This window comes from Microcebus murinus, chromosome 20, assembly GCF_040939455.1.
Source record: "Microcebus murinus isolate Inina chromosome 20, M.murinus_Inina_mat1.0, whole genome shotgun sequence".
NCBI lineage: Eukaryota > Metazoa > Chordata > Mammalia > Primates > Cheirogaleidae > Microcebus > Microcebus murinus.
Window position 1 is genome coordinate 7,112,273 of NC_134123.1, and position 22,929 is coordinate 7,135,201.

The following is a 22,929-nucleotide window of genomic DNA, read 5'->3' on the forward strand; positions in this document are numbered from 1 at the left end:
AAAGGGACAAAAATGTAAGAAAGTCCACAGGAAACAATTACTTGTGAAGTTGAGTAACGTTTATGAATACTTAATAACCATTTCCTGACTGTTCACTGCATTCTCTTCTGATAAAAAAAAGTAAAAATAAAAACCCTGATGTGCAGCTCAAACACAAAAGATCACAAGCAAGGAAAATTATGTCGCCGCAATCCTATTTGGGAAAGTAATCTTATATTTCAGAGAGCACACTGATTCTTTGCACCGCTAATCCACTACATATTTTGCAATCATGTGTTGTTATCTGGGGAATTAACAATGAAACCAATAAACATCACTGGCATAGTCCTAATGTGTAGAGAAATATGTAAACAAGCAATAGGATTTGTGTTTTTTTGTTATACCAACACATCTGTTTCATTTTATCAGGGTTTTTAAAAAAAAGCACTATAAACTATTAATCTTGTTTTAAATGTCTGCTTAGTACCTCACCTAGATAGACACAAATGCATTATATACTGTGATGGAAAAAAAAACAATCCCAGCAGAAGAGTTTAAAATACTTAAGCAGATTTACTCTGGTGATTGCTGACTATAATTGCACACTAAGAAAAATAGAACCAAAATTATTGCATTAGTAATCTTGGCTCTCTGGAGTGCCTTATTCAATGTTTATGATAATAAATAACACAATTAGGTATATTTCACACAATAACTGGTTCTATATTTTCCTCTGCTGGTTATAAGCAATTATTTTTTTCCCTTTCTCTGTATCTACAGGTTCAAAACTCTATACTCAATTATGTATCAATACAAACAATTAAAGACTGGGAAAGAAAAATTCCTCTATGACCTTTTTCTGTATTACAGTGTGATATTTCATTTGGGGTAGGAGCAAATTATGTATCATTAACATTATGTTATAATCCAACACATTCAAAAGAACTAGGCACTTGACAAGGGCTTTCATTTCTAAAATCTCAGGTGGGCAAACTTTCAACTCAACCATGCCTCTGTGTTAAACCAAAGACAAGGGAAGATTGGCTATTTCCAAACCAATGAATCAGACTTCTTAAAAATCATTTCAAATCAGCAGGACCTTGTTGGGTCATCCTCTTTTATGTGACTGGCAACCAGGCTGATACCCTCTCATTCGATACCAAATATTGATCCAGTTACCTGCATTTAAAGGGCACTGGGAATAACAAACCACATGTCCACCAGTAGACAGGCAAGAGCAGATTTCAGAACACGGACTCTCAGATCTGTACCATGATTAGCATAAATGATAAAAAAATACTTTGAAGCAATAAATGCAGTGCCTACCATGTGCAACCCACTGTTATGAAGCACGCCATCTTGCTCCACGAGATTTCTTGAGATTGTAATGGAAGGGAGATCCAGGCTTTGAGGGGGAAACTGGGGCGTGAATTCACTTCCCTGGGAAGGCAATGGATCGCTGAGGGCTTGAAAGGGAAGCAGCACGTCGGGCATGCCCAGGGCGGGGTCCGACTCTGGAGGAGGCGTGATTGGTGGGATTTCAAACTCCTCGTCCCCAAGGCTTGGCGTATGGAATGTCTGCTGAAAGGAAACAAAATACAGAAATCTTCATATTCTGCTCCTATATCTTATTCCTCCTCAGAGGGGAAAAAGAAAGACTTTGCATGAAAACACTACATCTCTAGGCCAAATATTTATTTCTCAAATGAAAACATCTTAAACACAGATTTCCATATATAAAGTTTTGCTGATCATTCTGATTAAAGATTTAAGTCTCATTATCATATGGTTTTAATGGAGTATCAGTATTAACAGTTTTTTAATGCGCACTTAATTAGCAACATCTGTCTTTGTTGTTAGTTGGAGCACATAACAAATTGCTACTTTATTGATATGTTAGTGAAACAGCTCAAACCGCTGACACTATCCACATGCTTCATAAAATGCTGACAATTTTGTGATGCGCACACACACACATATTAATCCAGAAGTGAACGTTACATATATTTACTTTCTGCCACAACATATAAAACAAGTAATATTAAATCTGTGGTTTGCGTTTTTAATTTTCCACATTGGTATATTCCCAAGTAAAATGAATGCTTCTTTGGAAATTGTTAGTTAGTAATACAACACTTTATATAAGGATTATCATAGCTCATATTAAAAGGTGCCAGCACTTTTATTTAAACTATAAGGAGGATTATTTTCTTTTATATAAACATTTTATGTATTTATCAGGACATTTTCTACCAGTCTTCAAATTTTAAAGACTTCCTGGAGAGCACAGAGCTATATTGATATAGATACAATAACTACACTGATACTGCTCATTTACTTGGCAAGTGTTATATTTCAAGACCTAAGTAAATCTTAATGCATTGTTTTTCTCCACTATTACTGAGATTCTTAAAGGTAATGTTTCAAAATAGGGCCTTGTGATGTAAATCAGGGATGCCTTAGTCAACCATTCTAACCATCTTTCTTAAAATAGAACTTGGATTTTTTGGGGGGGGTAGAAAGAGGATGTCAAGGTCTAGAATATTTTTCAGTGGGGGGAGGGGTTGGGGGACCACTCATATTTTTTATGCCTAGCTCAGAGGGTCAGAGTTAGAATTCATTTATTATTAATAGTATTTGAAAGAATGAACTGGTGCAAGATAATTTGAGTGCTATTATCAGTTAAGAGAACTAATTAAGAGCTGAAAATCATCATTCTTCAAACTATCAATCATGATATAATGTAACAACCACTTAAGAGGAAAGAGAAACAAACTCGGTGGGGGGGGCATGCAACAAAAAACCACTTCGGACATATAGAACCTGTCAACTGTTATTTGTATCTCACCAGCAAAAAAGAGGTCACAAGCTATGGCAGCCCATGGTGGGACAACTGAATATCTTGAAGTTCTTAGCAGATTCGATATACATGAAACATTATAGTATAATAGTACATTTGAAAGTTAGAATGAAATATTGGATTTTCTGACATATGCATTCTAATAATGACCCCAAAAGATGTCAATTTCTAACTGTGGTACCCTGAGTTCTCAAACACAAAGGGATGAATTGGCCACAAACGTGGTTGGCTAATGAACGTAACCCCGTGGCTGCATTTGCTGTTATTTTGGCGCTAATGTGGTCTAGTAACAGATGCAACTGTAATTTGTGAGTCATTTGCTACCCCATTACTGCTTAATGAAATCTAACATATCACATTAACAATACGGATAAACACTCATTCTTGATATGTGGCATTTGGCTGTTTTCATTACCACTGTAATTAACACTTGAAATATTATTTCAATAAATATTTAAAGTACTTTAAAAATGGTCAGGGTAATCATGACACAGACAGAAAACATAAAGCAAATGTGTGAATTTCAAACGCAGAGTATCCTAGTCCCTGTAGTGTTATCTACAGGACAATATCTATGTGAAGGGAATTGGTTTCAGGCACAATTTAGACTTTACAACATGCAAACCTTAAGTCTTCCTGAATTAGTTTGCACTCATTAAAATGTTAAAAAAACAAATAAATTTACTTTTAATGCAGTGATTGGGAAATTAGGCACATGCTATAATGCAGCATTAACATTTGCTTGGGCTTTATTTTTTGTTCAAGAAAAGATATATGGAGAAATCATGATATATGATTACCTCTTAAACTCTAACGTAAAGCATGTCATATGCTAGGCATTAGGAAGGTTTTCATTTTTATTTTTGTTAAGAATTACAGAGAAATGTCTTATACATAATAAGTCCCTATTGTATGATTTTTTTAAAGGACAAATTAATTTTACATTAGAATTTAGTATATTACTCTATCCTAACCTAATAAAACAATACAATAAAATAACATTATAATACATAATCAAGAAAATGCTAAAATCTTAAACTACTTTAAAAAGAGGTACTATATTAAATATAAGGTTAAGCATTCCTTAGAGAAAAGAGGAACCTCGAACACTAGATATTCAAGATTATAAAAATAACCACGTATGGCATCAACAACAACAAAAAAACACTGACTTTTGTAACTATGCCATCTAACCAATATCAGATTCTTCATTTAGAGTTTATGTGATTATTTTTTACAGATATTGACTTTTCAGTGTTTACCTTGAACATGTTAAAGTAGTATGTACATGGTTAAATACCATCTGTACTGAAATGTTCAAAACATTTGTTCCTTTTGATAAAAATGCAAATCTGGAGAACTGTTGTATCAACATATAACAGCCAATGTCTGACACGGTGAATTATCACAGCTGGAATTAAATTGTCTCTGAACAGCTGCTGGCAGTAGAGCTTTCATCAATGTTTGATTCAAATGTAGGGAAAAAAAATCGTACAGAATGAAACATCATGTTGTCCTTACAGATGGGGTTTGTGTTCATTATCACAAACAACACAGCAGCCAGTGCCAAACAATATTCCCTTATCTAAGCTGTCTTCTTGGTTAGAGAGATGATGGTCACTATAAAAATGATTAATCTAGGAATACCCTTAATTCTTGATTCCCCATTTATTCTAATAATTTCTCAAAGTTAATTTCTTTCATATCACTTGCTTCCTTTTACCAAGATCATTTACGAAGCCATTATTATTTTTATTCTCTAGGGTCAAGCTAGTTCAGTTTCCTACATTTGAATGAATCTGGAAAATGAAGATTTTTTATTACATGAACCGCAAGAGAAAATGTTCCATTTGGACCAATTTCGCTTCTATTTGATCTTGTTTTAAAATCTTAAGCCTCACATGGTCTACCATTTTTAGGAAACCACCATCTTGATCCACTAAGATCGAGGTTTTTCTGGATGGCAGACCAATGAGACCAGACAACAGTCCTAAGTCAATACCAGGAAATGCAGTAAAAACAGCAATAAGAAGACAATGTTTCTTCCATCTGCACCCATAAACTGAAGACAAACCCAGAGCCAACGTGGGGCTGCATTTAGATTCCATCACCCAGTTTTCACAGCTGCAACCAAGTCTTGGAGCATGCCCACTCATTCATTCACTCAATAAATATTTATTGAGTATCTCCCAGGCATTATACTAGACTGGGAGGATCTAACCACAAATAAAACACTCATTTCACGTCGCCTTACCCAATCTGCAAGAAACTACAACACTGTTCTGTCATATGCTTTCCCAAACCATGGCAACTTAATGAAATTATCCCTGGAGATAACATGAAGTTAAAATATTTTCTATCAAATGTCACTTCTAGACTGGTTTGCAAAATGACCACTTATCTGCTTAGATACCAATATAGTCTCTGTGTGTGTTTTAACATACTTTCTTACAAAAATAAATTATTTTTTCATCAAGAGATTTGTATGACGTGACAAACATTAGTAACAGCCTATGGACACGTGATGAAGACTTGTCAGGTTATTTTCTTTTCCAACAGGCTTTTCTCATTTCTACTCCAAAGTCGTTACCTTGTGCCACATGAGAGAGAGATAAATCCAATACTTCGCTTTCCCCTTGCAGCCTATTAAATTATCTAAATAACACACAAAACATGAACAGACACATTACGACGACACCTACCTCACTGGCAGCAAAGAAAGCGTTGTTCGCCTCTGCCATATTCATGTAGTTATTATTATTTCCAAACTGAAAGAAAACAGATTGTTTTATGTTAATATGAGGCACAATAAAGAATTCTGGCTGTGATTTGGAAAGAATGCTGGTGTTACAAGATAAAGGAGGGGGTTTACTCAGACGAAATGCAAAATAGGACAAAGGTTTCGAAGCACCATGCTAGACTGTCAGCTAGTTCCTGCAGAAAATAAAGCAGAGAGTTAAGCTAACTCAGTAATTCTAGAAAATAGTTTTGTTTCTCGTCGAGACTAATGGAGAAGGGAGAGAAGCATTAGGCCCACTGGTCACTAGTGTGTGCTGTTTATTGAGCTGGCATTTGTCAGAGGTTAGAAGGAAAAGAGTTTCCAAGAAAATCACCTTGACACATTTTAAAGCATGTTGGGATTTTGTAGCTTACTTTTCAAGAACAGATGTCACAAGTGTGGGTAGGTTAAAATGTGAATTAAAGGGAATGAAATTCAATTCCCAGGACTCAAATTCTGTTTTCTAGTGAATGGGGTGTGGCATGAATATAAATAAATAATAAAACTAAAGAATATTTTTAAAATCTCCAAACAGAGCTAAAAGTGATATCTATATCCATCAGAGCTGCTGAAAACAGTGATATTTAATCTCGCAATGTAACATTAAGTGCAAAGAGGTTTAAAAAATAAGCAGGATCCTATGAACACAGCAATTTTCATTTTATTCCCTAACACAATAGCCCATTCATATCATCACAAATAAGACTGTATCAGCATTTCAGACTTAAGCTCTTTACTTCTAGGGACCTGTTATCAAAATGTAAAACTTGGATTTGGGCAGAAATGTATTTTCAGGTTCAAATGGTCGAAATAGGCACATTTTGTTGCTTTAAACATTCTGTTATCAGTCTGGCAATATGGAAAGGCTCTGTGAGCATAATTATCTGGAGCTGTATTATTTCCATGATTTTTAAATGGTAAAAAGAATGTCCTTTTTCTAAAATGTTTTTATTTCCTTCCTTTAATCCATCAAATAAAACATAGGTTTGGTCTCCAAAGGGTAAAATGTATATATCTACGTTCTAACATAAATAAAGCTGGTAATTATCTAAAGCGAAAGGTACATTTTCCCCAAGGAGATGGATGGATGGATGGATGGGTAGCTAGAGATAGAGAAATAGGTAGGTACACAGATACATAGATACATAGATAAGTATAGAGAATAAATTGAATTTATACATAGATGCACAGATATGGAAGATTCACGTAATCCTCCTCTCAATAAACCAACAAAACAGTCATTTCTGGGGGGCTTTCAACCCCTGATTCCAAACCTGTAGGACTCAACCCCCAGCAGGGGTTGACATGCTACCTTTATCACGTGACAGATTTATACAGAAGATTCTGATGGTCCCAGAGTGCCGCGAGGGTCTATGGAAGCACAACCCACCCTGGAAAACACACCTAAATACACGCAATGAGCCACCACAAAAGCTCTCACTGAAACCTCAGATTCATTTGAGTATCTTCACAAGGGTTTCTGAAAGATGTTATTTGTTAGCACTTAACACAGACCCTTATCTGGTTTCTCTGAAGACATGTGATATCAAAAACATGTGCATGGGTGCACACGTGAACACACACACATTTCCCCCTTTTCTACAATGTTAAATATATGCAAGGAAAAGTATAGGTTTCTGTCATGAAATTTTTGATAAATTAATGATGCTAGAATTAAAATCTCAGGCCTCCAGTCAAATGCTCTTTTTGGATATTTATAAGAACCCGGGCTGGCAATGTGAATTCCATGCACCAGTCCTGGCCCCCTGAACTGCCTATAACAGCCTGTATCACAACCTTAACGTTATTTAAATGTAGGTTTTGTCGGGGAATTAGAAATCCATTTAAAGCAAACAGCTCATTATCAGAGAGTATTTTTTTTTTAGATTAAACTCACTTATTATCTAATAGCACCTAACACAACAAAGAAAAATAAAATGGCTATTAAACTAAGGGCCTAAACAATTCAAAAAACAAATTAAGCTTAGAGTGAAATAAGAACTGGGTTAGAAATCCTCTTCTGAACAGTTAGTATGCGAATGTAATTACTGAAGAAACTACAGCTAATCAGCTGTGAATTGTATCCATTAATTAGTATTTGCCCTGGAGAAATGAGAAAAATCAGTAACAACGCTGGCACCACGGCGCACTGATGAACACGCAGGGCCGCGCGGCGTTTAGTCAAGCAGGTGGCTCCAGTGGTCCAGGAAATTTGAAAAGCTCTCACCTGAAGTACGAAGCTGGCATTACAAAACCCTCCTTGCATATCTGTTGTATCTATAGAAGGCCTTAATTAATGGCTTTTAATTTGGAAACACTTGCCGATCAGGCGGGAAACGGTTATAAATCATTTCCAACAGAAGTAAAAGGTTTCTATTCTGTTGGGGGTAAAATATCCCCTCTACAAAGGTGGCTTTACAGGTTGACTTGTTGCAGGCAATGGTCATTCTCCTGCACAGGTGCCTGGAACTCTGGCTAACGGTGGTAGGGTGGTCAGATGAAATACAGGACAGCCAGATAAATTTGACTTTCAAATGAATAGCAACTTTTTTTTTTTTTTTGGTATAAGTATTCCCCACGCACTATTTGAGATATACTTATGCCTAAGAAGGTATTCCTTATTGAGCTGAGATTCAAACTGAATTGGCTGCTATATATTCTTATTTGTTAAATCAGGCCACCCCACCGTGATACTTAAAACTAATCAGAATGAAAGGGACGTTACTCTGCATTTGATTACCTTATCTAGTAAGAATAGCTTGATTTTACTTATTTTATTTTACAGTGTGACCTATGAGTCTTGCTTTACTTGTTTGGTCTGAGAACAGATCCGATTCTGAGAGAAAAAGTGCTCCTTTGGGGCAGATCTCTAATATAATGACCTCAGAACAATTAACTTTAAGTGAATTGTATACAATTAAATTTACGCTATGCTCTAAGAGACAGTGACATCAGTAAACACATTATATTATAAAAACCCTCTAGGTCCATGGGGAAGGGTCCTTAGCTGAGTTCACTGTCTCCCCAAGAAGTAAGGGCGGTGCCTGGTGTATCAGCAGCTCTCCAGCATTTGGCGAAGGGAGGGAGAAAGGTTGGTCACCTTAAACCTTGGTGCCCCCTAATCACTCATCCTAACTGGAGTAACTTATCACTTACATTTTTGTGATAAGAATGAGTGTGTAGACCAGTGAAGCCCTCTACATACATCATTTCATTTCATTTTCCAAAGTCGGACTAAACATATTTGCCCAACAACCAGTAAGATGAATATATTTTTATCCCTATTTTATAGATCAACAGACTGAGGTTTCGAGGGGGTCAAGCCACTTGCCCAAGATCATAGACTCAAAGATGAAAGTCTGGCAACCCTCCTTACCTCACAGTCTGTACTGCTTACATTCCAATATCCACAAAAACTTGAATATTTCACTCACTGATCAATTCAACTTTGTTATCTATTTTACTCAAAGCTAGAATTTCCCAGAGGGTATTTCAAGGTTCCTGGATCTAGTAAAAATGCTCTTCAAGAAATGGTTCCACAGTCCAGTCAGTCTGGGAAAGGCTGCCTTCTCTTTGATGAGTCACAATGCCTGCTATGAAGTTAAAGGCTCTGAGAAGTCCCGCATGTTCATCATCTAGAAAATATTTACATGCCTACTATGTTCAAGGCACTAGAGACAAAATGGTGAAGAGATGACAAGGCTCCTACTTGGATGAAGCTTAAAGTTTTCTTTAAGTGGGACACATTTAAACAGCCCTCACTCCCCAAAAAAGCTGTGGACCACTTCCTTTTGTTTCTCCTACAATACTCTGTGGAAACATAATTTGGGAAACTGTTCTAAGCCCTTTACTGACAATAATCTTTCATTTTCCCCTGAATCTTTCTTATAAAAGCTAATATCCTAATTTTACACCATGGTAAAATTTATGCATTTTATGAATTAACTAAGTAAGAATTCCTAAATTATTCATTTCAAAGTCACCTTAATTTGGCCTATTGGCGAACTTTCTAGATTGTAACCCTCCACTGATGTTCCTTCAAAGATTCCCTATTCGGCCATATAAGGGGTCTTCTATGCAATTTCAACAGCCAAAAGATTCCAAATAAACTCAACGAACATCAGGTGAAATGGTTAATTACTTGGAAGGCACATACAGACGTTATGCAAGAAATTAACCAATTCCAACCGTTTTAAAGAGCACATACATGGGGAAACGGTCACTGCGAGGCCAGGGCGTTTGGCAGTTATGAAGTGCACTGGTCGTGATAGGTCCTTTTCCACTCTGATAGGCTCTGATAGATGTGATCCCCAAAGATACAGTCCCCGAAGATATCATTATAAAGCAGAACTAAATTACTCTGCATGTCGAACTTCTGTATCTTAATAATTTCATAAAAGAACATCTTCATTGTACTTGGAGGCAGATTTGCTTTTTGCTGCTTGACGAGTAATTACAGCTTGGGCAAACACAATTTATGAAGGACATCAATTAAAAAGGAGCACGGCGGGATTTTTTTTGGAAATGTATTAAAGACCATCGTGTTCATGGCCTGTCTGACCATGTGAAGTGCCAAAGTAAATTAATGCGGATTGTTAAGTCTGGCTAGTCCGGCAAAGGGTCTGGGAGAAAGTAGAGCAGCCGGGACAAAAACTTGTCTGTAACCACAAGACGAATATTTCCACCCGATGAGTCCACACAATATCATTTTCCCTGAAATTATTTTGACACCCATGTGAAGAACTGTATAGACATCCCATAAAGCAGCATTAACTACAGGGCCTCAAACAGCTAAATGGCACAAATTTAATCCTAAAAAGAAAGATAATCCTTCAAATTCTCTCTCTCTCTTTTTTTTTTTCCCCCATTAGATTTGTTAGCAGACACCATCCAATTCGATGCCTCACTATGGACATCTGTCAAGCTGTGACACACAAACGTGCGGTGACATTACGGGCCGGGGTGCCAGGCTCGGCCACGCCCAGGAGGAGGGAGCTCGGGGAAGTCCACCCTCTCTCCAAGGCTCGGTTACGAGTCCCTGGAAAAGAACTTAGGCGAGATCACTGGGTTTCAACCCCTTTCAGCAGTGGTCATGTTTCACGCCCAAAGGAGTGGAAACAAGACCAGTATGACAAATGATAAAACCTGATGAAGAACGGGGGGGGGGGGGGGAGGGTCTGGAGCACCAAGTCAGGAAACAGCGAATGACGTCACAAATAAAGACGGTCTACACCGAAGGGTAGGGGCTCGACAATAGTCTAGGAACAACAACTGCAAAACGATGCACTATAAGATGTATTTACAGGAATACATATAATTTTATATATACACACACAATTCTAATTATGCATTAATATATACAATCATATAAGTTTATACACATACATGGAATTACGTGCACACCTTGCCACATGCTAAAAGCTCCTAGATGATGATTTCCTGCGCTCCAGACGCACACGTCCAGCTGGCCACAGCACTTCCACGTGGATGTCAACGGGCATCGCAAACGCATGTTCAAAACGGATCTCCCCATCTTCTCCCCCAAGCCTGCTCCACCCATAGTCTTTCCATCGCACTCGCTTCCATCAACTATGGCAAAAAATATTCTTGAATCTGCTTTTTCTCTCTCCCTTCCCCGTATCAAGTTGTCAGGAGGATCTGTTGGCTTCTCCTTCCAATTATACCCAAGAAAGACCACTTCTCACCATTCTGTGGACCACCCTTCCCCAGGCACAAGCCATCCAAGCCCTCCTAGACCTCTGCAGCTGCTCCCCAGTGGGTCCCTCTGGCTCTACCCTGCTCCCCAATGATCTGTTCTCAAAGCAGAGCCAAGGCAGCCCTTTAATGATCTACGTCAGACCAACCATGTCACTTCTCTGCTCCAAACCTCCCAATGGCTTCCCATCCATGCAGGGAAGACACCCAAGTCCTTACGATGGCCCCAGATTCTCCTCTGACCTCTTAGCCAATGTGTTGCTCATGTTGCTGGCCTCCATGCCTTCCCTTCGACATCCCAGACACAATCCCACCTCAGGGCCTTTGCACTGGCCGTTTCTTCTGCCTGGACTGTTGTCCCTTCATATGACCCCAGGGTTTGCTCACTTCGCTCCTTTGGAGTCTTGTCTCAGATGTCACCTTATGTCCAACTACCCTATCAGATTTCTCTGCCACCACCTCCACTTCCAGCACCTCCATCCCTCTTCCCTACTCTACGTCTTCCATGAACACTTCCACATCCCATAATATAATTACTGCCTTTCACCCCACACTAGATGATAAGAATGTCTTGTCTATCTTTTACATCGATGTCCCACTTCCTACTATTTACTATTGGTAAATAGTAGGTGATCATTACAGCTCTGTTGGATGCAAGCACAAATAAATTCGTGAATGTGAAATGATGGTATTCAAAATTGTTCTCCAGGACCAGGTAGGGGCGAAGGGAAAAACGTGCCCATCGCCCTCTGAAGGTACGCTGAAAAATCAACTCACAAAAGGCAGATTCGTTGGACGAAAGTATACAAACTTATTAGGTCACAGTTCTACATGACATTGGAGGCATCAGAATGAAGACTGGACCAAGCCCAGTCTGGGTGTGCAGTGGTGGCACAGAGGGAGGCTTCCTACCACCCTGTGGGTACAGAAAGAGTGGGGGCTTGGGTCCTGGCGAAACAGGCTGTGGGAAAGCAGAGAAGAGGAATTCTGCAGAGGGGCAGTAAGTGGTCGCTGGGGAGATCTGGCCTGGGACAAAATCTGCCGGGCCTGCAGAGCTGACAATGCTTCGTGACAAAAGCCCGTCCATGCTTACCGGCAGACTTTAGCCTTCCTTTCTGTGGTTTGGGTCCAGTGGATGAAAACTCAGGGAAGGGACTGGAGGTAGTTGTTTTTGTCTTTGGCAGGGCCGGGCTTTAGGCAGATAAGAGAACTTCGGAGAAAAGCCTTACCCTGTGTCATGGGAGAGATGGCGTGGGGGGAGGGTGTGCCTCAAACAGACTTTGAAGCTTTTGTTCCCATTCAACTGGGACAAGATGCTATGTTTTGGGGTGTTGGTATTTGAGCCCAAACATGCATCAGGACAGAGTCATACGCACTTGAAACTCAAGTGTGAACAAGAAGTGCAGCGGCCACCACCATTGGTCCCTCCCCAAAGCACGTCTATGGGAAAACAGTGGTAACAGGAAGACTTACATATTCTAATAAAAGTAAATTTTTAAATCTTAGAGATACCTAGCTAGAAAAATACTTTATTTGAGAATATGCACTAACCTCTTTACAAAAAAAGAGGCCTAGGTGGGCAGGTGGGATGGTTAGGGTTGGGTGCCGTAGGTGGCTGAATACAAACTGCAGTGAACAACACAGATTCCAGCCTGCAGGCAAAAACCCTGGGAGAAGGGACCCAGCAGTCTAATGTCACAAGGGCAAAGATTCCGGTGTTAAATTTGACAGCTGATTTTTTTCTAATTTAAAATAGCCTCTTCTTAATAAACTACTTTATAAACTACTTTATAGTCTCGGTCAGGGTTTCTCAAAGTGTTGTGCCAGGGACCAGAGAATAACCAGATGCCTGGGAAAAATGCAAATTACCTGATCCCCACCCTGGATTTATTGTATCAGAATCTCTGAGCAACCCTAATATTTTTAACCAGCTTCTAAGAAACTCTAAAACACACTAATATTTGAGAACTAATAGCCTAGCTCATGTTAGACTTGTGTGGTGGACATTTCTTTTTTAAAATAAACTTTTTCTACACATCTTATGGAAATGCTGTTTTGTTTATAGTGATGAAGGCTTAGCTCAAGTATTTACAGTCTCTTCTCACCTTCCTTGCTTATAGGAAGATGCAAACACTTGTGAGGTGGCCATCTACCCTCTCTCCTACCCTTGTCACCAGGAGAAAGGACCAGAACATCTGAAGTTGGATCAAGTAGGGAAGACAAGTTCCACTGTTGGATTTTTCAGCAAGTCCTGTGGACCCACACAAGTGACAACAATACCTAAACATATGGACTCCACTCAAACACGGAGGCCTTTGGATTTTCATGATCCGGACACATTCGAGTCTGTGAATCGCATAACCATCTGGACTAGTTAAAAGTGGCAAGAAAAAAAAAAACCACCCTCTCAAACCCAACTGCACTTGTTTAATATCATAAAAACAAATATAAGTAGAGGAAAAGATACTAAGGTTTTAGAATCAAGGCTTTTTTTTTTAAGCAAAAATGGAGCCATCTTTGGGATTGGCCAAACAACCAGTCATCACCAGCATTCGGGGAACAGGAAACGGCCCCTGTGTCTCCTTAAACAGCCACCAGCAGAAAAAGCCAGTGGTGACACATATGCTATGATCTGACCACACCTTTTGTGTTAATTCCGGCTTGTCTCTCCCCTTTCCTCCCAAAAACCTTATAAACACTTAACTCGGTCCCTATTAGATGCCAATTCATAGGATTTATTTGGAGAATGTGTCTGTAGATGTAGAGAAGTAGAAGATCATGATTGTTGATTTTAAGAGACGACTCAGTTGGGGTGATGAGACAGTGTCCCAACCTAACGGCCAAGTCTGTGGCAAATGGCCTGCAAGTTAGGAGAAGTTTGACTCCTTCTCTTAGGAGAAGGAGTCAAAAAGGAAGGGCTTCTCAGAGGAACAGGCCTTGCACCAAAAAAGTGGGCAGAGGAGAGGGAGCCCCAGGCAAAGAGAAGGGAGGGCGTGAAACTGCAGACCTCACTGTGCACAAGCAGTCTGGCTACAGAAGAGGGAAGTCGGCTGGGAGAGATGCTGGGTAGCCAGGCTCTGGTGGGCCTTGAAGGCCAACCTGAATATTCCAAAACGTATTAAAACAAGAAGGAGATTGTTAGAGGGAGGAGGTGGAGAGAGAGGAAGTAAAACCCACACTCGAGCCCATCGATAATCTGAGATGCACAAGAGCAGTCCTGAGGGGCTAGGGCAGAGACCAGGGAAGAACACATCCAGGCTGGCAGGAGTCCGCAAGTGTCCCGAGTGGGCAGGGCCAATAGGGCAGGAACGAAATACAAGTGCATCTCACCATGGGTCAGACTAACTGGCTGCGAATTCCAATCCCACCCCCAAACTGGCTGTGGGGTGACAGGAAGCTGCCTCACTTGTCTTCGGGACAAGTTCAAATCCCAGCGGAGCTGCTTGCTAGCTGTGTCACCACACACAAGTTATCCAGCCTCCCTGTGCCTCATTTTCCAGTTTGTACAACAGGGATAAGAAGCATGCTTGCCTCATCATGGAGGTTTTGAGGATTAAATGGGTTTAGTGCACATAAAGCCACTTTTTCTATCTGTACTAATGGCCCAGGTGACATTTCAACGCGTCTCGCAGAAACCAAAACAGACCAAGCATATCTGCCTTACAAACTGCTGTGGTTTAAATGACAGTGCAAGAGCGTTTTACTACTTAAAGAACTTCAGTGGCTTCCCAAGGATACTTAGAGTAAAATCCAGAGTCCTTGTCTTGGGCCCCAAGGCCCCATATGATCTGGCTGCTGCCTCCTCTCCGAATTCCTCCTAAGAGGGCTGGCCGGGCGCCCTGAGCACCAGGCACACTGCACTGGCTGTGCCTCGGTCCCTTCTCTGGGCCACTCAGCGGCCTGCTGCTCTGCTTGCCTGGACCCCGCTCTCCTCCCTCCTTGCTTTATGCAGGTTTCTGCCCAATATCTGCTCCTCAGGGAGTCCTCCCAGCCCAGCTTAGCCAAAAGGACATGCACTCCTGAGTCTCTTCCCGCCCCCTCCTTTATATCTCATCAGATATAAAGTCACTTATCGCCGACTGATTTACTGCACTTATTTGTCCGTTTACTGTCTATCTTCACACTAGAAGGGACAGCCCATCTGTCTAGTTAAATGCTGTTTTCTCTGGCCTGGGACAATGTCTGACCCACAGTAGGTGCTTAGTATATGTCTGTTGACTGCATAAGTGAGCGAGTGAGCCCGGAGAGATCCAAGTCTCTGCCATTCACAAGCCGAATATCATCAAGTAAGTTGCTTCCTGCTACTGCTCTGAACTTCTATTTCCTCATTTCCAAGGAAGAAAGGATAGGACTTTATGGGGCCAGGTTGGGTAAGAAGTAGGACAATACAACACCCCCCAACCCGCCCCCCCCCCAGCAAAGGGTCTCTTACAGAAGAGGCACTTGATAAATGTCAGAAAGTTGGGGATGAGAAGCCTGGGAAAAACAGAAAAAATAAATGGGTCATTGAAGCATTTCATGTAGTTATTTATTAATAGAAAAGACATAATAGTAGATATTGGGTTGTGAATAAGATCCAGTTTCTGCCTTAGAAGAGCTCTAATGGGGTGGGTGGGAACCAGATAGGAATCCACATGGCAGGTGCTATATGAAGGATATGTGCAAAGTACTCCCCCTAGAAAGTCAGCAGAAGGTTTCAAATGAGAGAAGCCATTTGAGTGGGGTCTTGAAGGATGTGTAGGAGCTTGACTAAAACAAAAGCCCTCTAGTAGAGAAAACGACTTGGGCAAAGGCCCAATGTCATGAAAGTGGAGCTGGCAAATGAAGAGGTGGGGATGCACACATTCTAGGCAGAGAAGACAGAGGAAAGGCTGATACAGGAACCTGCAAGTAGAGACTGTGGTTTGGGGAAGCTTAGCTTGAACGTGCTTGTGGATTAAAGGAGTCTTGGTGGTGGAAAGACTGAACAAATGCAAAGGAAAAGAAAGATCAGCCCACAATAGCAGAAGATAAAGATTCAGAGTATAATTTCCAGAAAGTAACAGTTATGTCTAGTCTTGTGTTTCTTCTACAGTATTTAGCAAACTTGCGGGCATCTCTTATAAAATGTCAGCAACTTACAGATGAGATATGTTTTGTCTGTTTTGGTTTTTGTAAGAATCACTGAAATGATAGCTGAGAGTGGTCATTAGTCCAGATGGAAAAAAGTGACTACTTTCTTTGATATCGCTAGAAGAAATGGAAAGACCTTTCTATGGCCCAAAAGTTAGGACATTAACATGCAAATTTCCATTACTAGCAGTATATCCCTTGCGTTTAGAAAGGGCTGTGACTCGTGATAAATCCTAATACCATGGGGAGGAATAACGACTTAGCTCTCGTCTGAAATGGACACTTTAGTGTGAATTAGTTTGTAGTAAGTAGTTCCACTGATGCACATGGTAGGTATCCCCTTCAAGGATGCTCAAGAAACAACTCTTAGGATAAGCCTTCCCTGGCAGCATCTTCCCTGCCCCTGGCCAGACTGGACTGTCCTTCTCCAAGCTGCAAGGCAGCCTGTGCATCACTCTGCACTGTGCTAAAATGATCTCTTCCAGTGTCTTTCTCTCTCCTAAACGCCTTGGGGGCGGAGGCCGTCCCTCACTGGACATCGCAGCACCAGAACCTAGCACACCATCGGTACTCAACTCATAATGCCACAGCCTCAGGGCCAACCACAGGGCTACGTGGCAGCTTCCGTGTGGTTAAAGACACGTGCTCCTAAGCCATTTATTTATCTGTGCACGTGGCTCAGTCCACATCAAATTCGGGTGAACCATTGCTATTATGGTCTGCCAAAGTACTGTCAAGCCTTAAAACAAAATAGAAATAAAAAAGTCATATAAGATAAAATCTTGAGTTATTTTCCTTGTATTGCCAGACTTTGGAGTTCTTGCTGCCATCAAATGACTAAGGACCTCAGAGACTTTCTGCTGAAAACAAACTTTCAGGTCTCTAATGACATGACATATTTATACTGAACACCCTTAGTAAGTCTCCTGGGCATTAGTTCTTGCACAACCATATGAAATTTCAAAGGTAAAAAAGGAACAACAAATTAAGTAAAATGTTCCTCATTATTTTTAAGTGAAAACATTTTAACTAATTATAAAATTTCTTTAGTTCAAACTCTACTAACCAACAGTAGAAACACACGTTCTCTAATTTTAATCAATCCCTCTAATTATGAGTTAATATGAATTCCATCAACACATCAGTGACTTCCTATGTTGTCTTCCATTCTTTGATCTTCTAAAGTATAAAATTTAATGCTCTTAAACCACAACATATCAGTGCCAAAAACTAATATGCTAATAGTAGATGCAGATAAGATTACAGATAGAATCATAAATATATAGGTACACAGAGCAGTGATTCTCTACTGGGGACGATTTTTTTCCCCCAGGGGACATTTGATAATGTCTGGAGAGAGTTTTTATTGTCATGACTTCTGGCATCCAGAGGGTAAAGGCCAGGGGTGTTGTTAAGCATCCGCAGTGCACAGGGCAGTCTCTCGCGACAAAGAACTGTCCTGTCCAAACATCAATAGAGACCGAGAAACCCTGATACAGATCAATCCATACATTAAGCATAAGTAAGAGATATTCAAAGTATTTTAAAATGAATATTACAGGATCAGTGCTTCTACATTATCCAAACACAATCTATACTCTTTCCTCGAGTGGGCATTAGGCTGCCTTTGGTTGTATCTACTTATAAGATTATTGACTACAATTAAGGATTATATTAAGTGTGTTTCAAATATGTATCAACTCGTTGGTTGTCAGATGGGAAGCATTCCACTTTATATAAATACCCAGTTGCTTTCTTTTTTCCTGTAGAGGATAAGTCAAGAGATAGAAATAGTTTAACATGTTCTTTTAAGGTTAACATTTTTAAAAAGATCAATAAACCTATAAATTCTTTCTTAGGTATTGTAAGTGACTCAATGTGTTTATTTTCCAGTCTTAGTCATATTTGATAAGCCAAATACCTAAAGCCTACTTAACTCAGAAATCATCAGTGATAAGAAGTTCACACGCATTTATAATACATAATCATTTAAACCAAATGAGATTACATATGAGGTCTATTAATTTACATCTATCATTGTTTAAGAGCAAGTCTCAGATACCTGACAAGAAATTATAAGAATCTATGAAATCACTGGTAGCAGCCTGGCTACAGAAACATGTCAGGGCTAGTGTTTTACAGTGGTAGACAGCTTTTGCTCACATTGCAAAAATATCTTGATTACATACATTTTTCTGTGATTTTATGACTGCCTGCATTCTGTAGGGACAACTTTTTACCAGATGGGTGATCATATAGCTTTCATTAGTTCTCTGTATTTTATCAGTTATGTTTATCTAAAATGTTTTACTAGGAAAAGGCCCCAGGAGGCCCTAAATCCCACTTCTGCAAAGGTCAAAGGGCAGGATGGAAGGAAATCACATTCTTCCTAACCAATTATTCCCAAATCTGTAACTTCAGATTTTATACCTTATATTTATTTTAAAAGGTGAGGTTTTTTTCCTAATCTATACTTCAATTAGTTTGAGTATGTGGCTAATGGTTTCTTAAACATAATAATAAAATAAAATCTCTTCAAAGTAAGGACTGGGTTTCATCTGGAAGATAAAATAGTTGAATTCAGTCAAGATGTCAATGTTAATATGGTGCATGGCTCAAATTTATTTTGTATAAAATAGCCATGAATTTAAGGATTCCTAAAAATAAGGGAGGCATTTATTCTTGGGATCCTAAACAGTCATTTCTTACACTAAGACATTCAAGATTACCTTAACATTTCCTTACATAAATTTAAAAAGATGTGATTATACAGCAATTTGTAAGCAGCTCTTCCTAAATCATATATTAAATTTTACTCACTTCAGCAAAAACCAAATTCTATTCCAGAAGAGTGACTCAACTGTACTTAGGCAAATTATACCAAGTTGTAAATGCAAGTGACCAAAAGGGAGGTGTAACAGATGTGGAAATCTTCAAACAATCAAAAAGGGATATCAGTCAGACTGCATTTTAAGCTAAAGACACTATGAATACTATCTAACAATTTATTAACCCTCTTGACATGCCACAGTTAAAATGCAAACATATTTGGGGAGGGAATGCTTGCTTAGAAACTTTAAAAAAAGGAAAAAAAAAAAAAGGCAAACTATCTAGCTTTAAAGTAAAATGTTAGCACCTTATTTACAGTGACTTTTACACAAAGTGCACATATTACCATACATACTGACTCCATTTATTCCCAACAAAAAAGAATTATTTTTCTCATTGCTACTGGTGGACGAATATATATGGCACATAGGAAAAATTACTACACATTCCACAGTGCTGGTTAATAACTGAGGGAAAAAGTAGAATCCATCTATAAAGCTGATCTATAAATTTCTTTGGCCATAATAAAAATAAGTTAGAGGTATGATTTTTTTTTTTAAGAACTGCAGCTGCCTTCATATCAAGATTAATATTGAAAATAAAGCCCATGTAATAGGGCCCCTGGGATAAGTGACAGATTCCGCGAGGGACGTCCATCTGCCACTGGCCGCGAGCTGCATCCTTCTCCACCATGCTGAACACGCCACACCAGAACTGCGCCTTCACAGAGAAACCACGCCTTCAAATGCGTTGCATAGTGCCCACACCGTTTCACTCTCATGTTTTAATGACTTCAGTAAGATTATAAAGAGGTGAAGTTGAATATCCTAATGCACAACTGGGGGGAAAAAAAGGTTGCATATAAAAGGAAAGCTCTCAACATAAAAGATCAGAATTCTCCATAGGAAAACAAGCCCTCCAGAGATAACAGGAAATATGTTATATTAAGGCAAAGTTCTTGACTCTTGCAAGAGTTGAGAAAACCACCAGGTGCTTACCTCATTCCAGCACTGGGCAATTATACACTCCCCTCACATGCCTTTGGAAAACAAGAGCTAAAATGAAACTCTCACATGCCTGCCCATCCCATTGTGGGGTAAAAGGTAAAGTTGCTTCCTCTACTAGCAGGGCAGTTTGCAATACAGGAAAAGGAAAGAGACGAGATTTAATTCCTAGCAGAGACCCTGTGGTTAATGCTTTATGTGGTCACCTGGAACTATATACAGTGTTGCTTTGTGAAAAATATGAACCAAGGACTCCTCACGCTGGCCTTGAGAAATCTAAAAGATGAAAAGTCCAAATAGTAACATAGAGTTTTATAAAGTAGCAGCAGTTACTGGAGCAGAAAACATATTTTTGACACTAAACAAAATGTAATATATTTTAAATGGCGCCTAAAGTTCATCAAACCTTATGGGCTCCAATCCTATAGAGAAATTTCTTTCACTACTAAATAAGGTCTTTCCAAGAGTTTTCTCGCATCAAAGAGAAACATTCTGGAAAGGTTGGATGTCTCAAATCTGTTGATTTTATTTTAAACAATTCTGTTAGAATGACAAAGGGAAACAGTCACAAGATAATAGAGAAAACCATGATTCAAAACCATATCCAGTGTGATAGATTTTTTTCTTCTTTTGTTTTTCTATGCTTTCTAACACTAGCACCAACCAGTTCTGCAATCAGAAAAATGTACATTTACAACAGAACTGCTCAAGAAGGATTTCCTTAATCTCTATCAGCATAAAGCATGTTGATAAATGTAAATCCTGAGAATAAAAAATAGCAATAATCAAATTTAAATGTTCATTCATTCACTTATTCTTACAACAAATACATTCTGATTAACACCCAAGTTCTAGGAAGTTTGCTGAAGTAGTGAGAACATAACATGACCCCAAAACAAAGAAAAGAAAAAAAAAGAAAATGGTCCCTGCCTACATGGAGCATCTAGCCCAGTGCAGGGAAATAAGACTGTAATCAAATACTTTTAGATATGAATGAATGAATGAATGAATGAATGAATGAATGAGTGGATTTAACCTTATCTGTGAAGTATGTGAAAGATGATGGGAGCATGAACTCTGGTGACAATGGTGGGGAAAAAACAAAGATGGGGAAAGGTGAGAACTGGAAGGCTCCTAGAATCTTTCTTAGGACTGTTTTCCCTGGAACTGACAACAATGAGTTGGGGGGTGAGGGAGAACGGACCCCCAGGGAAGACGCTGAGGGCTGGGGCTGGCATCGTTGGCCATGTGGCCATGCCATTCATCGCCACAGGGGAAGCTGGACAGAAGTCAGTCTGCAGGCTGAATCATGGGTGCATTTTAAACATGATGGGCTGGAGGTGCCAAGAGACGTCTGCAGTTTACAGGAATGTCTGGATAGAAAGACTTTATTTTTGAAACCCATGGGTGCAGGTATTCAGTGAATTCATGAACATAAACAAATGAGACTGGGAAGAAAGAAATCCCAGAGTGAGGCGAGAAGAGGCCAGAGGAGAACCCTGAGGAACCCCAACACTAAATGACCACGATGTTGGCCCAGCAAGGGAGCCCATGGAAGTGTGGCAAGAGGCGTAGTAGGAGGGAAGCCCGGAAAGGGTGGTGTCCCTGACGTCAAAAGAAGGCTTCAATAGGGTGACAGTGACCACTAACGTTGAATGCTGCAAAAGCTTGAAGTACAATGAGGCTAACATTTATCTGTTGGGTTTAATGACACCAAAGCCACTTTGCCATACATGCAAAGCACAGAGCAGAAATACAAGGGAGGGAGGGACAGCACCAGCTGCCCTCAAGGGGGTGGGAAGACAAGACAGACAGACATGCACCTGCACAGAACCATATCCCAAAGAAATTGAAATACTCAACCCCAGTTTCAGTGGGAGAACAGAAAAGTAGCTGAGAGCCAGAAACGCTATGGCAGCTAAGGAAGAATTACAGACATCGAGGGAGATATGGTGAGTGCCCACCACATGATCTTCATTCGTCAATTGGGGGGGGGGGATAATAAGCATTATGCCCTTAGCATATAAATTATCCCCAAATGACTGTAAATGAAAATTCCTTAAAACAAATAGATAAAAATGATTTCCTTATAATAAAGCTGAAGCAGCATCTTCTGGGATCAGTGAGAAGGCCTCGTTTGCCCATGAGCTGTGACAACAGTCGTACGTCCCAGACACCCCAGGTTTCTGGTGCTGGTATGCGCAGCGCCAAGCAACTCCCTGATCCCACGTGGCTCTTCATCAGGGGCCACCAGAGCTGCTGAGTCAGAGGTGACAAAAGAGTGCAAAAGAAAAAGGCATCCCCTTCATCATGAATGGTGGCAAAACAGAAAAAAATAAGCTTCCCCGATACCCTTTCGTTACTAGGAAACATCACACAATAGGAGATGATGCAGATTGCTTTTACATCGAGACCTAATCATTCTAAAACAGGTATAGTTGAAAATTAAACACACTTGAATTGAGCAAGAAACACATGCCCTGCCCCCAGTTTTATACGCCCACATACTTTAAGTATGAGAAATTACCCAATTGTCTATGGCCATGCCACCCTCAACGTGCCTGATCTCATCTGATCTCGGAAGCTAAGCAGGGTCAGGCCTGGCTAGTACCTGGATGGGCGAAATTATCCAATGTGTTTATAAAAAAAAT

At 39.8% G+C, this 22,929-nt stretch overlaps 1 protein-coding gene across 3 annotated transcripts in view; it reads right to left on the reverse strand.

The window, feature by feature from the left end:
• TOX3 (TOX high mobility group box family member 3) overlaps nt 1-22,929 on the reverse strand; it is a 103,609-nt gene that overhangs the window by 24,977 nt on the left and 55,703 nt on the right. For 2 of the 3 annotated variants that reach the window (XM_012772632.2, XM_075995627.1), the window contains exons 2-3: nt 5,542-5,607; nt 1,306-1,560 (exon numbers count right to left, since the gene is read on the reverse strand). In XM_012772632.2, coding sequence (XP_012628086.1) covers nt 1,306-1,560; nt 5,542-5,607 — 321 coding nt within the window. The remainder of the gene's footprint in view (nt 1-1,305; nt 1,561-5,541; nt 5,608-22,929) is intronic. The other variant, XM_012772633.2, reaches the window with a different exon arrangement.